Below are 16,580 nucleotides of genomic sequence, written 5' to 3'. Positions count from 1 at the left end.
CCCCTTTTGGTGTTTTAAACATTATGTTATAATTTAGCTATTGAAAAATAGCAGATCTACAAGCTCATAGCGGCGCGCTACGAGCTTGTAGGTCTGCTATTTTTGAAAAATCGTGAAAATGTGCCTCAAATTTGGAATATATTTTTTCAGAACGAACGTTTTTAACTCAAATCTTTGCTTCTGGAGGGTACCTGGAACAACATATTTTCAGATGGGGGTCTCGAAGGCCAATTACAGATCATTTTTGGGGTTCCTCGACATATAAATATCGAGTGATATAGGCCTAGAAACATTTCGGCCTAAACGGGTTAACCGTTGGCGCCCCCCCCTGGCGGACCTTTGGTGCATCGTATCCTCATGACGGCCTCGAAGCCGATCTTCCTGGTCAGGTATCTCTTCAGGTCCTTCTGGAAGCGCTCCACCTGGGCGGGGGCGTGCTGGTGGTGGTAGGAGGGGTAGTAATACACACTCCCTGCAGAGTATCTGGATATACAACCTGAGGGATGAGAGGGAGAACAGACGACGCAGGAATTAAGACACCTTTTTTTTTTATATATTTTTTGCGGCTTACGCCTTTTATTGGTTTTTTGAAGGGACAGACAGTAGGCTGACAGGAAACGGGAGAGAGATGGGGGGAAGACATGCAGTAAAGGCCGTGTCGGGCTCGGGAGTCGAACCCGCGGCACACTGCGACTGGATTACCAGTCGGGTGCCCAGACGGTTACGCCACCGCCTGGGCCATAAGACACCTTCTTATGTTTCTCTCCAAATGATAAAAATAGATTTACATCCCCCCCCCCCCCATACACACTTGTCCCCTAACCATCTGACTCTCCTTCAACTCAACTCTTCTTTTTGGTTGACTGCCATCTTAAAATAGAAGTGTGTGTGTGTGTGTGTGTGTGTGTGTGCGCGTGCGTGCGTGCGTGCGTCAGAAAAATGTATTCATCAGCCTAAGAGCAGATAATATATAGAGAACCGAAGTCTGACATCATTGGCACTAGAGGGCGCAATCCGCCTAGATCACAGTGTTATTTATTTTTTTCTAATTGGAAATTCCATTGGTAAATCTTAGATGGCGTCTAATTTGTGTTCCACAAATATGAAGCATCAACTGACAGTGGAAAAAAATACAAATGTAACCAAAAAGTTATCAAATACTTGACAAAACTGCCGGGGTGGTTTGTTGCCTGCGAGGACTCACCTAGTGACGCCAGATCACAGTACTGAGCGCTGAGCAGGAACAGGTCCACGGCCACCTGCTGACCAGAGCAGTCCAGGGCCAGCTTCTTATAGAAGTCCGTGGCCGGGGACAAGTGTTGGATGTCCTTTGAAAAAGAAAAGCCCAACAGACAGGGAAACAAGGTCAGCACCACGACAATAGACAGGGAAAGGCGGTCGAGTCACAAAGGTCCATTATATAAGTAACCTTGAACACACACAATGCACCTTAACGAGCTCTGGGGTGCCAGAGTTGTCTGGTCGCTTTTACTCTGAAACCCACGACCCGGAAACAATCTACTAAAAAAAGAGTTTACTTTACATTGCTAGCTTACATTGTGATCGTTTTAATTTATACGATATATAATCCAAAAAGCGTTCATATTTTGCGGGAGAGACGGACGAGGAGAAGAGTCATTCTTTCCGCCGCGCTAACAGCTATGTCAATGGTAAGCTAATTTTAGTGCAGAGCGTAGCATAGGGTAGCCGAAAGGCGAACTGACAAAAAAAGGAAAGAATTCAGAATATTCTTATCTCGCCCGGTATCATTAGTGTGGTTGCCCAACCAGACTCTTGAAATTGCAACACTTTATTATTTATTGGAGTAAGACAAAGTTTGGCGCACTACTAGTCCCTACTAGTTTTGACTGTAGGCCTACGCACTTGAGCCATATGTCAAATCGACCGAAATAAATCCGAATGGTGTGCTTGTATTTTGCTAAGAGAAATGTTGTATAGTTTAATTGATATTAATCACATTCAAGTAGGAGACTGTAAGCACTATAGTTACAAAACTTGGAGGGTAGGTTCATAATAACTACTAAAATGAATTAACTTATAATGTTATCGGTTGGCCTCATGGTGGTGCTATAACAGCCCACTTTACGTTTTGGCTTATAACTCTTGAACCGCAAAATTCCTTTTTCACTGGATTCCTTGGGTCATGATGCATTTCCCCATATAGACCACACCCATTTGCGTCATGATAGATTTTCCGCCATTTTGAATTTTCTCCAAAACACACTTTTTGCTTTTCCTCCTACAAATGTTGTCCAAATCTCACAAATATCTGTACACATGATCTCTGGACCTTTCCGATGAAAACTCGAGTGGCGGAATTTTGATAGTGGATATCGTTCGGCCACAATCATCGTCCGAAGTTAGTGGGAGGGGCCCATTTTACAAAAAATGCCACAAATCACGAACGGAATGTCCAACCCATCCCAAATTTGAATCAGATGTCCCGGGTGGTTTAATCAACCAAAAGCCAAAAGCGATTCCATTTTCATCCAAAGGGGGCGCCACAAATGCAAAAAAAATTACAGTTTCTTGCAGAAAAATGATTTTTGGGGGGATAAATCCCCAAATTACTTACACATGATCACAGGGGTGACGTGACATTGTAATTGGCTAGCAATATTAATGGGAGGGGTATATATATATGCGCTAGGACCTCCTCAGACGTCCTATGTACGCGTCAGTGGGGGTCCCTATGACGTGTGGCAACGTCCTATGTACGGAATCGGTTAATGAGTGAAGCCACATAAAGACAAAGCAGAATTTAAAAGTACACCCCACTATTTGCACAATTTATAGTCCGACTAAATAATAATAATGAATTGATGAATTGCATTTTTACTCATTCACTCATTCATACATAGGGAGGTGAAGCGGAAAACCAGCGTCCCTCACTCCCCACATTCACATACTAACAGATTCATACTTTTTCTCACTTTCCAAATCCAGTCAAAGACAGGATACAGAATCAGTCAAGACATCTGATAAATGTTAATAGTTTAGCAACATTTGGGACTTCAGAGTAGCAGCCCTAGTACTTGAGCCTTTACAGTGACCCTCAACGGGTTATCTGAGGTTTCTAATGAACAATTCATTAAGTACCCTACTTAGTAGCTAGTGCTACAGAGTGGAGCATCTAACATTTTGAAAGCCACCACCTTAATTAAATAGGACTACAACTCACTCTCATATGCATGCACGCACACGCACGCACGCACAAAATTAATCAGAACAAGCCAAATGAGGCATAATGAAGATGGATCACTAATAAGCTAAGAGTAAGTGGATAATAGTGAGCTTAATGAGATCTTAATGAGAAAACAAGAGGAAATGAGCAACTAAACTAGCTGCAGTTATTGTCTACAATAAGAGAACAACATGTATACCAATTATAACACACTGACAAGCAATCTGTTATGAAGACTGGAATATTTATCTAATCACTGACTGCAAGTACTCTCCCTGTGTCACTTACCAAAGTGCGCAATGTGGCAATCATGAGGATTAACGGCCATTATGAGTCTTGGCATATTTGTTGTTGTTCCAACTTCCAACTTCCACTTTATTATATTTAATACATATCAAAACCAGGCAAGCAAAATAAATCCTGCTGAAAAACCCTTTCTTACTTGAAATTGTGATTAATCTATGGATGCCACCAATGAGAAAAGTAACTGTCCTATCCGGGGCCGCATACCTTGGCAGATGCCCGCTGGTTAGGATCCTCCCTGGACTTGAGCGCCCCCACCCCGAGGTTGGGCAGCTGCGTCTGAAAGATGGACATGCGACCTCCGGTGGGCGACACCAACTTGAAGGCTGCCTGCAGGGCCGGACCCAGTGCCGACTGGGTCTCCATGGTCTTCTCAAATATTTGGGGCAGGCTCTTCAACAGGTCCTGCACGAGCTGGAGAAAGACAAAGTGGGGAAAGTCTATTAATGATCATCCCGTCAGCTTCTCTCCCTCAGGTCCATTTGGTTTAATTTCTCTCTGCGATAACATGAACACCGGAGGACATTACTGTGCAGTGTATCCAGTGGTGTCATGGTCGTAGAACGCAGTACCATGCCGTGGTACCAAAACAAAAAAAGGTGTTCTGCACGCAACAAGAATGCCTCAAAGAAGAGATTCGTACAAAGCAAACTTTTTAGTTTAGCTACTGCGACACAGTAAAGAAGTTTATCTGATTACTTTAAGTCTACTTTTGTGTTTGTGTGTCTAAAACTCTCATACACAATAAACAATTTAGGCTAGGCTATCAGCTGTTCTGTGCGCACGCACTCATGTAGGTGCGTCCGCGTGATGTGGTGCTGACAAAATAATGATCTCCATTACACCACTGAGTGTATCTTTTTTCTTTTTTTTTTATATATATTTTTTTTATCTCACGATTTTGTAACCCATTTTTCACCCCTGTGTCAAACATCTAATGTGATCCTGGGCTCTACACACCCTCCGCCAACCTAGTCCCCATATATGGGGCACAAGGGGAGAGCAACGGACTTGAACTCATGCTTCCTTCATGCCTGAGTGTCCAAGTTGCTCCTTTACACCTGATAGAGGGGAGTTTCCCTGGTTGGACGTAGCGCGTGGAAGGAACACGTTATTACAACCAGTTCCTTTCCCCTCCATCAGGTGCCCCGGCTGGCCAGGGGGAGGCAGTTTAGTGACCAGGATTACTGCGTGTTTTTTGTGAGGGTACCTACCCTAGGGGACACGGGGAGAACATGCAAACTCCACACAGAAAGGTGATACACTGAGTGTATCTTAGACATGTACAGGGGGACATGATTAACAATGGCCCCCAACATCTTAAAATGATCCTTAAATCAAAGGCAGTGGAGTGAAATAATTTGTTGCATTGCTGGACCAATTCATATTTGCAGCTGCACTGCCTGGTAAACTAAGCACTCCCCCACCCCCCACACACAAAAGTGTTTATACGGTAAATGCCCCTACATTTTTAGACAGAGTACAGTAGTACACCAAACCACACAGCCTACAATCAACCTTTTCTATGAACATCATCATAAACCTTATTATATTATATGGTCCCATCTATAAGGTTTTGGGCTGGACATATGAAATATGTGTAATAGTACTAAATTACATTTGTAATGAAGACCAGAAGACCATTATCCAGCATTCAATGGACAATGGCAACTCACTGTTCTCGAATCAAATCAAATCAGTCTCAGAGATTGTCTTGAATAAAGCTGTACACAGAGCCATGCACCACATCCCAGATCAGTCTATTTGAAGGTTTTGGGCATGTCATTATAGGCTAGAAGAAATAAATGAAAGATCGTCACTTTTTCCTCATAATCGTGTGTATTTGTACGTCTTAAAATGTTCTGATGAATTCAAAATGGAGGACCCTGATGTAAACAAGTTTCTAGTGTTTTTCTGGTTATATCCTCAGTAGCAGTTTTTTTTTTTTTGCATTGTCCTGTACTTTCGTTTGAACTGTACCCACTTCTACAAATGTGAATACATTTTTCAATCAATCTAAAATGTACAAACAAAGAAAAAAGGCTTTGTGACACGCGAGATTGTAGATCGGCTAGAACTAAGTAATACAGGTATAGAGAGCGGTTATGGTAGCTCACTCATGCAACATTACAGTATGCAGTACAGCTTGATTTAAGGGCCATTAAAAACAATAATTCTAACTCAAGCGGATGGCACACCACACCTATAACAGACCGTGGTAAACTATATCGTCAGTCCTTTAAAACCTCTTGAGCCTGTCCTGGCCATGAGGCTGTCCACCTCATGAACAGCTCTCGTCGGGTAAATGGGGCTGGTCAAGGTCTCAGGTTCCAACTCCGATGTTTTTGATCCCCCCCACTGGGGTTTAAGAGTTAAGTTTTTCTGGGTTCCTCAAAGGGTTTCCTCACCTCTTTGCATTCATTGAGGTTGACTAGAAGGCTGTCTGGTGTAGGTAAAAATATTTCTGTGGAGCAAGGGGAAAAAAGACCATTCAGACTACATCTGTTCACACCACAGCACAGAGAACCCACCTGTTGAATACATCCACATTCATGGCGAGATTAATCGAAACAAATACATACACATTTATGGGATATTTATTAGCAATAAAGCTATTGAAGTCACATTGTTGCGTTGGTTCTCAATGTTTTTGGTTGGGGGCCCCCCCGGAAATGCTTTGGCCATGTCTCGCGAGAGTTATGGGGGGAATCTAAACGGGAGATCTAACACATAAAACATGCTGACAACCACTATGCTGGAGACAGAAAGAAAGTCGTGGAAGCTGCTGTACATAATGCTACTAAATTCAGAGCTAACCAAGCAGGCCGAAAATGGCATAAAAGGAGAGAAAAGGGGGGGGGGGGGGGGTCAACTGTGACTGCTGGCACTACTTCTGAATATTTCATAATTCACTTTGACCACAGTAGTGTTTGGGGAGACTTCACATTTGTGAAACTCTTAATTGGAAGCCAGAAAGTAGGCCACTTTCTGACTGCCTGATGTATCCGGATGTTTGAAGTGCAGCATGTGGCTCGAGTGGAACAGCTTTGATGTCGGGCTGGGTAACATTCAACATTCCCACATTTCCAAACTTTCAACATTGTTATAATTTTTTTTTAGAACATGTTTGTTGGGAATCCTACTAAATATTCACAAAATCTGTGCATCGCAGGTATAACTTGTACGACCGATTGACCTCAAACGTGGTCACTTGGTCGTACACCTGGCGGAAAGTCAGTCGGAGCAACGGTTGTCAAGAACTGAAAAACAGATGTCAGCTGTTTTGACCTGCTTTCAGGGAACCGAAAGGAATATAAAGGCCTAAGTAAGTAAGCAGGGTACCAAACTGGATCATTGTGAATAAGCACTATAATGAAATGCATTTTTATAGCTCATTTCCAAGTGCTCATTCATTCATTCATACATTGGGAGGTGAAGCCAGCGTCCTCACTTCCCACATTCACACACCAATGGTGGCGAGCTCACACTGACCCAAATCATTGGAGGCAATGTAGGGGTCAGTGTCTTGCCCAAGGACACTTCCGACATGTGGACAGGAGGAGGAGCCGGGATTCGCACCGCCGACCCAGGGATCATTGGACGACCTGCTCTACCTCCTGAGCCACAGCCGCCCAACTGTAGGTACAATGAAATATGGGAGGTACCCTTAAAAAGCACAGAGTTCAGTATGCAAGCCTAACGAGGACAACGTTGCTCGCCGTCGACCCGCCTCTCACCTTCGATGTCAGACACGATGAGCATCTGTGGTTGAGACAGGCCCTCCTGGAGGTTGTAGAAGTGGATGGTGCTGTCGAACGTGATGAAGCCTACCTTTGTCCGCGAGTCTCCAGGGAGCCTAGAGCAGACGAGAGGAGCGAGACACATAAAAGAGGTGCGTGTGCCCTGCGTTCAAACCAATATGTTCCGTATTACCACAACTGTCAGGGCAGACAGAAATACATTCATTCTTGACCCGACCCCTAACGTATAGCGACTTCGCTTTGCTGAAAATGTAGCAGCAAAAATCCAGGATATCCCTGCTCTCCGTCCTTGAAAGAACCTCACAAGAATGGAACGAACAGGGAGATCCCTGAATTCTTGTGAGCATACTTATCTCTTTCAAGTTTCAAGGACAGAAGAGTGTTGGCGTGTGTGTGTGTGTGCGCGCGCACGCACACACACACACACACACACACACACACACAAACTGACAGACAACGTTGACCCACTTTCTGATGTATCAAAGAACTCTCTGTCTCACACAGCAGTATATCATCCAGACTACCACTTCTGTGCTGATGATGAAAAGCCTATTTTAACAGCTTGTAAATCTGTTTTGACATAAAGCTACATATCTCAGAGACGGGGAGTATACCATTGCAAGCAATACTAGAATTATGAGAACATTACTGCCGCAGATAGAGCAGTGTTTTCTCTAATCTCTACAATAGCTTGTTAACAGAGATGGTTTGGGGTAACTTGCTTTTGCTTGTATGTCGATCTATGTTTTTGTCCTAGTGTTGTAGACTATTTATTTATAATGTTCTCAATTGAAGAGCTTGTGATGTGAGCTTTGATTGTGAGCTTTGCATCACAGCACACTTGAAACTTAAACTGTTGGACTGTGTGTCCAACAGTTTCAATAAACGTAGTTTTCTATGCATAATGAAGTGACATGATAAAAGCCAGTTTTCTACACAAGTGTAAACCATACTTGAATAACACAGAGGAAATTAGATATGGTCTACACATAAATAAATATGGTCTAGAGTACATACAAACAAAGTCTTGTGTACTGGCAGCTGTCTCACTCAACGCAATACATGTTTAACAAAGTGACATTGTACGTATACTGAGGATGGACATACGCGCTTAAGTTGTCCAGCAAGGACTGGCAGACCACGTCCAGGTAGCCCGTCTCCACTGCATTATGGGATACGTCGAGAACAAACAGGTAAACAGCAGGCTGTGGCGGTCGCAGCTGTGGGACAGACATTCATAGAATTAAGTCAAGGCAAACAAACACACAAGAGAACGAAGTGTGGTTTTGACAGTAAGGGCCTTTTTCAAACGGGAAGCGAGGAACACAGGCGTTGTTGCCTGGATCAACGACAGGTCTCCTCCAGGTCTGCTCAAGAGGGGGCGCCACAACGCAAGCGTAAAAAAAAGCGAAACAGTATCCAGGTCTGGTGAGTCGCGGGGGCGTGTGCACGAAACGAGCAACACGCGCAAAAAAATTCACGGGACCGCGCTCACGTAAATACGCTTGCGTTGTGCACCGCGACTGCTCCCCAGTGGTCCGTGCAAAAACACAGGTCTCATTGAAAATGAACTATAGGCACGTTATATCGCTTCACGTTTGAAAGGCTTTGTGTATGTGTATGTAAAAAAAACACAATCATGGACCATGCCACACACTCGGTAAACCATGTTATCAAAACAAATAATGTAATAACTGCATCACAGACAACATATCTCATGAATCATAGCAACAAAACAGGTTGGTTCTCCAACACTGATGAATCAATCAAGCACAGTTCAGTTTCCGTCCATAACGCCACGCAACAGGAACAGGTAAGCAAAACCATACCATATATTCTGAGGGAGCGATGAACTCGATGGTGGGGTTCAGAACCTCAGGTCTTTTGTGCGGTTCTCCATATTGCCTACTAACTGGGTTGTACATGAACTCCTCGGGTACTGCAGGCAGAAAAATAAAGGACAAGGATTGCACGAGGTCAGTGTCCCAGTCGTAAAATGTTACATACCGTAGGTTTGAATGCTGCATCATCATGCATGGGTACAGCACGGTACGATGGTTAAATTGTGTGAGCCGCAACAGCCATTGTTGAGATAATACTATTAGCCTAACCAATCAGCTTGTGGAACTATTATTTATTATTTCTTTCTTTTATCAGCTAAAGCCATTTCATCCATAATACACATGTGGATTGTGGACATGTGGATGTGAGGCATACAAATAAAACCCCTCAAGGGATGCACACGCAGATTGGACACACCAACGGAACCTACATACGGAAACAACCGTCGGACATGCGGTCGAACATGCACTGCTCCCGTGCTTGCGGTTAGGCGCGATTCATATTCCTACGCCGAATAAAAGTTGGTTCGGCTCTGTAGAGCCTACAATGTGACGTCATTTGAGGTTCGGGGAAGGGGGGGGTACCGTCCTAAAGTCGTCTCTTCGGTGCTACTGAAAATGTCTGACGAAATCATTTCGGCACTACAGCTGTAAAATAGGAGTATGAATCGGCCCTTAGGTTTGGGGATAGGTTGTCGGTCTATAATGACAGTCGGATCAATAGTAAAGTAAAGCAGCCTGTACCCTAAAGAAAAGACAAAGGAGCAAAGACAGTTTATTTTAGAATAAGTAAGTAGTAATGTACCGATTTGTGACACTCTTGCTCTTTTGTCATTTCTTTATAATTTGAATTCTAGAACCTGTTAACCTGTTAAAAAACAAACAGATTAGAGAAACAGGTATTTGGTAGAGACGACGACGCTCATTTGATATTTACCATCGTTGACCCGGAAGCAGAGGTTACATTTCCACCTCCTCTGGTCCAGGAAGGTGACAAAAGGGTTGATGTAGGTTCTGCAGGAACGACACCGGACTATTGTGCTGGACGTCACCACAGGAAGTTGCTGCCCAGACAAATAAAAATCAAAGGGTATATAATTGACATGTAAAACATGTAAATGACGCGTCTCTATCCTTGAATAACACAGGAATGAGGCACATGCTTAGTCAAATACTGTATGTTTAACAAAACTGTATGTTTTACAAAATCGTAAGCTTAGCCTAAGGGTGCAGTGGTTCTTAGACCATGTGCAGAGGTACACTTTTTTTTACCCCCAATACAAATTGGCTGCTACAATAACCTTAATAATAGCAGGGAAAAAACATCATAAATAAATACCGACACCAGATATAATCATTAAGGAAAGTTTCTGCATGCACTAGTATGTGTACTATCGTAAACTCTTAATTTCCATTTTACAGCCATTCAGGTCGCGACCACCCCCCCCGGGTGGGGGTCGCACACCCTTTCTTTGAAAGGATGTAGCAGCATTACAGTGTGTGGTGTGCATAGTGGTGTTACCTACCGAGAGGTCTTTGAAAGGGTGTAGGAGCATTACAGTGTGTGGTGTGCATAGTGGTGTTACCTACCGAGAGGTCTTTGAAAGGATGTAGCAGCATTACAGTGTGTGGTGTGCATAGTGGTGTTACCTACCGAGAGGTCTTTGAAAGGGTGTAGCAGCATTACAGTGTGTGGTGTGCATAGTGGTGTTACCTACCGAGAGGTCTTTGAAAGGATGTAGCAGCATTACAGTGTGTGGTGTGCATAGTGGGGTTACCTACCGAGAGGTCTTTGAAAGGGTGTAGCAGCATTACAGTGTGTGGTGTGCATAGTGGTGTTACCTACCGAGAGGTCTTTGAAAGGGTGTAGCAGCAGGCCCAGGGGCAGCTTGGCCTTGTTGAGCAGGGACTGAGTCTGAGGTATGCTGGTCAGCGTGCAACGACACACCCTGGAGAGACGCAGAACAGAGTGGTGTCAGTGTGGTGGTGCATCAAAACCTTGGCAAGCTCTCAATCTGTCTTCATCTCTCTTGACAGCAAAAGAAAGAATAAGTCTGCACACCGTCTTGAAAGCTCCCCAAAAACCAAGGCAGGGTAAAAAACACAAATAAATAACGTTTTTGGGGAGCTTTCAACTTATTCTCTCTTTTGCAGTATGTTCTTTTTGTTCGAGCACCCGTTGAATTAGCCCGGGATGCGCGTGCACCTCCTGACCACTTAATCTCTCTGACACCCATAACACCAGAGGGAGCAACCACAACCTTGGAAAAAAATCACACCTGTGTGAACTGAGTAGTGCAACTCCCCCCCCCCCCCTCTCCTCTGTGCTATTTCTCATGTATGTGCCATCTCAGGAGGTCTTATTAGGGTTCGACTTTCTCCACAAGTACGGAGCTGTAGTGGATTTTGAGAAAAGTTCATGTAGGATAATGGGCACCTTCCCCTCATTGTTCCGGCAAACCTGGGAAGGCCTCAAGTCGTCACAGTACCTGTGGACACTGTAATTCCCCCCCCCCCGTAGTGAAACGATCATCGAAGGTAGAGTGGGAGACATAGTAGAACAGGGCTCCCTGCCGGTCCGGGTCATCAATGTCACTGACGAGGCGCTCACTTTGAAGGGCGGGGTAAAAGTGGGCACATTGCATACTGACAGAGGTGGGGAAAAGGGCAGAGCATATGGGGATGGCAGACAAGGGGGAGGAGTCACCTGAATCTTGGTCAACCGACTCATTGTTAGACCATCTTGGGTTAACACAGAAAGGTTTTGGGGCCCCTGAGTTGGCAGTCATCCTACTTTACTGTACCAGAATCAGAAGCGGGGACAATGACTTGGGGAGAACTCAGTACACTGTGCATCAGAGTGATACAGGTGAAGAGAGGCCAGTGAGGTTGCCCCCTCGGCGTAAATGGAGTGTCCCACTCCATTTACAACATGAGGTTTCAGAGCAGGTAAAGAAAATGTTAAGAGAATGACATTATCCAGCCCTCTCACAGCCCCTGGGCAGCCCCTGTAGTTTTAGTCCGCAAGAAAGACGGAAGTCTCCGCTTTTGTGTGGATTACTCGAAAATGGAATGATTTGACTCGTAAAGATGCGTACCCTTTACCCCGCATTGACGATGCCCTCGACATCCTGAGTATGTCGTGTTGGTTTTCCACTCTCGACTTAGCCAGTGTGTACTGGCAGGTCGTGATGGACCCCCAAGACAGGCCAAAAACAGCATTCACTACGCGCCAAGGCTTTTTCGAGTTTAATGTGATGCCTTTTGGCCTGTGCAATAGTCCAGGTACATTTCAGAGGTTAATGGGTCTGGTGTTGGCGGACCTGCAGTGGGTGACCTCGTTAGTCTACTTTTGGATGACATAATTGAGTTTGGTCGAACATTCTATGAACATGCTGACCAGGTTGGACTAGGTGTTAACAGGGCTTAAAGCCAAAAAGATTATTTGTGATAAGTGATAACTTTTGTTATGTTAACCAAACCTCTGTTGCTAGTCATGGCCGCCAGTTCCCACCTGATGCCATGTGAGAGTTCAGACTGGTCCACACCACACTGAATAACCGCTAGCTTACATAACGTTTTCAGGCTAGGACTCAAGTCTAAGATAGAAAGGGTTTTTCTGTATCCTCCAAAGAGGATGATACGACCTCCCACTATGCAACAGCACATTCTATCCCTATTCGCATTCACTCCATTCAACCCGGACGGACCGTTCCCCTTGGGCACAAGCTTCGTCCAGGAGAAGCTCTCTGGGTTGAATTTCCACAGGTCACTTGAGGTAATGTCCCGGGTGTTGCCACCAGTTATGTACAGCTCTCCATGGTAGGCAAAGGCTGAATGAAGCCATCTTCCTATAAATAGCTGTTCAGAAGGAGTGTCCAGCCAGAGGTTGGTGTCTGTGTCAAACACTCTGATGTAGTTCAGAGTGGTGCCTCCAAATACAAACATCTTCGTCCCGATGATGAGTGACTGCATGTAGCAGGAGGGGAAGTTCCTCTGGTGTTAATGGAAGACCAGACCATCGTGCTGGTGTCCAACCTGTAGATGGTGTCCAACCTGTCTACAGGTAAGATACACTTACTAGTGTAAATGTATCCTGTCAACAAGTCTCCTTCATAGACAAACATGACCTTTGCCAAGACACAAGCCGAGTGGTTATACCTCCCCTCTGGAACGCTCCCCGACACCCTGGGTTTGGACCAGCTCTGGGCTTCCACGTCAAATGCATGAAGCACGTCGTTGTGAGGGCTTTCCCCTCCCCAGACGTAGACGAGATGTCCTATCAGCACAGCTGTGTGGCCCTCTCTCCTGCGCCGTGCGGCCCCTCCCCCATATTTCGGCCCATTGTACTTCCACCATTGATCTCCAGTTGTCTCTGAGGTCAAATCCGTCCGGCATAAAGACACTGTGTTGAAAACAGAGGCGCTGATTCGAGTAAACCGATTCGAGTAAACTTCCAGTTCAAAGGCATATATCTCGTGCTTCAGTGCAACAGCAACATGTCCATTCCGTAAATCCGTCCAAATGTACCGTCCAGTGAAACATTCCTCACAATGTTTATTTATCTCCTTACCACCAAGAAATTACACAATGGGAACTGTGCAAACTAAATAAAATTTCTTTTTAACTTTACGATTCTGACTGCTTCTTACTGTAGTCCTAATGTGTACATTATCGCTTATATTTCTTCAGTGGAACAGATGTCACGCAAAGCTTACGAAGCCAATGACGAAATAAAGCTGACAAGCTGTAACATAATGCCATTGAATATACTGTAGTCCTGACAGGCTGTAACATAATGTGGGATGTTCTTTTTGTTCGAGCAACCGTTGAATTAGCCCGGGATGCGCGGGACCACTTCATCTCTCTGACACCCATAACACCAGAGGGAGCAACCACAACCTTAGAAAAAAATCACACCTGTGTGAACCGAGTGGTGCAACTGCCCTCCCCCCCCCCCCCCCTCCTCCTCTCCTCTCTCCCTCTCCCCCCCCCCCTCCTCTCTCATTAGCAGGCAACAGTGCAGCACTAATACTGCACTAATCTCTCTCTCTGTTTCTGGCACAACAGCGCCCCTACTGGTACTAGTCATTGGCTCATTAACCAACGTCACATAGGTGAACACATAGGTGAACACGGACATTGCTGTTCCTTGGAGTGGTTGCACCACTCAAAAAACATGGGAAACTTCTTATGCTACTAGTCTGCCTCCCCAATGTGGAATGCCCCGACACGATCCACAAAAAGATGTGAATCAAACACTGGTTTCTTTCTAAACTGGCCTGGGAAAAAAAAATCTATCTATCTACAAGTGCAGGTAGATTTCATGTCCCATCGAAAGGAGGTGCATTTCTCCTTTGTACATAGTTATTTGTTGATGACCTGTTAATGTGTCAATACCGGTACGCTGTGTTGGTGAATTCAATGCATAGGACCACAATGGAAACAAGTGCGCAGGACTTTTATGTATTATCCTATTAGCCTAAATGTGACTATCATTTATGAATAATAAAGTATTCAATCAATAAATCAAAGTCCTGTAAAATGGTTGCACCTGGGGACTATTGACACTTTATGCTATGGCATATGAACCCGTCACACAATGTGACGGGTTCATATGTTAAGTCATTAGGTCATTGTGTTTGCAGTGTAAAGAAGATAAATACATGTTTTATGCTTTGTCAATACAAAAAATAAAATAAAGAAAGCCTTGTTAAGAACTCAAGCATCCTATATTAAATTTGGGAGAGTTGGCCTCGGGTCTAAATTGTGTTAACGTTAACCCATTTTGGTGTTGGCTATTGAAAAATAGATCTTCGAGCTCGTAGCGCACCACCGAGTGGCGCGCTACGAGCTTGTAGGTCTGCTATTTTTGAAAAATCGAAGAACGACTGATTTAAAAAAAATCTGATCTCAGGTCAGAATGGGTTAATCAGACCAGTGTGTGTCCAGTGGAAACCTCGTATGAATCTGATCTCAGGTCAGAATGGGTTAAACATACTCCGGGTTGCAGTTGATCTTCTGCAGGTCTTGGGGTAAGCAGGGCGTGGGGGCCGGGACAGGGCCCTGGGGGAGCAGGCTCCTCTCCTGGAGCAGGTTGACCACTCTCAGGGACTCCGGGGTGCTGGACTGGAGGCTCAGTGCAGCCAGGGATGGGCTGAGCTGAGGTAGCCCACCAGGGCCACCGGGGGACTAAAGGAGCAACACAACATGAGAATTAATACGTACGAGAAACTACTGAAGCTCACTGTTGGCCAAGAAGGCTGGACCGCGATGACATAACATAGAAACCGTTCACTTAGCCCCAATAGCTATACATACAGTTAGGATACCGTAGGCATTGACACGTAGAAAGTTAAGGGGCCGGGCATTAATTAGCTAACTGGAATCCAACACCATATTGTCTTCAGTATTGCTTACATACAGCATTATTTGGTCAACACATTCTAGTACTTATAAAGCACATATAGGATATATGTGCTTTATAAGTACTAGTACCAATGGCCACAATGCAAGTCAAAACAATACTATTACAGAAATATATTGTCAGGTGCTATGCAAAATGTACAATGAGAGCAACTAAATGGCATGAACTCTAGTCAAGAAACGACAGGGTAAACAGTCGCATAAGTCGAGTGCAAAGAGAACACGGTCGTGCTTCAAGCTGCCTCACCTGTTGGTAGGGCTGATGATGTGGCTGTGTGAAAGGCTGTGCTGTAGGTGGCATGGGGGAAGCGTTGGGGGGCGTCGAGGTGTTCTGGTACCCGGGAGGAAGGGACGGGTAGTGGCCCAGGTGTCGACCGGGGGGTCCCGGCTGGGGTGGGCCGGCTGGAGAACAGAGGATTGTACAGACACAAATTGTTCAGGCTGACAACTTGGGTTTTTTGTAGAAAACCTAAATTAGAGAAACAGTTGGATCATTGGATGGCACTTACACCCGCCTTCTAATGAGAGTGCAAACTCTGTCTTGGAAGTGCCACCCATCGACTAATCTAATATACGGCAACCTTCCCCATGTTTCTTCACTACTCCGATCCAGAAGAACACAGTTTGCCGGCCACTGCTACAGAGCTGACAATGAGGTTATATCTTCCCTTCTTCTCTGGAATCCTGCCTCAAAGCAGACCAGAGGTAGAAAACTGTCGTTCCCCGATGTCAACGCTAGGGAGTCGGGACACATGCATCAGTAAGCAGGAACTGCGGATGGCAATGAAGGACCGGAAAGTCTGGCGTGGCATTGTGAAATCCATGATCTCGACCGCAATCGAAAAATTATGATGAATACTTTGGATGAAACCAGTCAAATTACCCACTTTCGTCCCTATTTTGGGCATTGGCATCAGACATAGACAAAACATTTTCAATTCATACCATTTTATAAAACAGCAGATCTACAAGCTCACAATGCTCTGCAACGCATTGAGACATGTTGTGATCTTGTAGATTGGCCATTTGTGCACATTTTTTAAT

At 44.8% G+C, this 16,580-nt stretch overlaps 1 protein-coding gene across 1 annotated transcript in view; it reads right to left on the bottom strand.

The window, feature by feature from the left end:
* Positions 1 to 16,580, bottom strand: part of sec24a (SEC24 homolog A, COPII coat complex component) — a 36,818-nt gene that overhangs the window by 9,173 nt on the left and 11,065 nt on the right. Inside the window, exons 5-15 of the mRNA XM_083792673.1 lie at positions 15,784 to 15,938; positions 15,112 to 15,302; positions 10,957 to 11,059; positions 10,048 to 10,174; positions 9,099 to 9,208; positions 8,377 to 8,489; positions 7,246 to 7,364; positions 5,917 to 5,972; positions 3,716 to 3,922; positions 1,205 to 1,328; positions 338 to 496 (exon numbers count right to left, since the gene is read on the bottom strand). Of these exons, the coding sequence (XP_083648799.1) occupies positions 338 to 496; positions 1,205 to 1,328; positions 3,716 to 3,922; positions 5,917 to 5,972; positions 7,246 to 7,364; positions 8,377 to 8,489; positions 9,099 to 9,208; positions 10,048 to 10,174; positions 10,957 to 11,059; positions 15,112 to 15,302; positions 15,784 to 15,938 (1,464 nt within the window). The remainder of the gene's footprint in view (positions 1 to 337; positions 497 to 1,204; positions 1,329 to 3,715; positions 3,923 to 5,916; positions 5,973 to 7,245; positions 7,365 to 8,376; positions 8,490 to 9,098; positions 9,209 to 10,047; positions 10,175 to 10,956; positions 11,060 to 15,111; positions 15,303 to 15,783; positions 15,939 to 16,580) is intronic.

This window comes from Protomyctophum parallelum (assembly GCF_964188405.1).
Source record: "Protomyctophum parallelum genome assembly, chromosome: 1".
NCBI classification, from domain to species: domain Eukaryota; kingdom Metazoa; phylum Chordata; class Actinopteri; order Myctophiformes; family Myctophidae; genus Protomyctophum; species Protomyctophum parallelum.
This window is presented reverse-complemented; position numbering and strand designations above follow the sequence as displayed.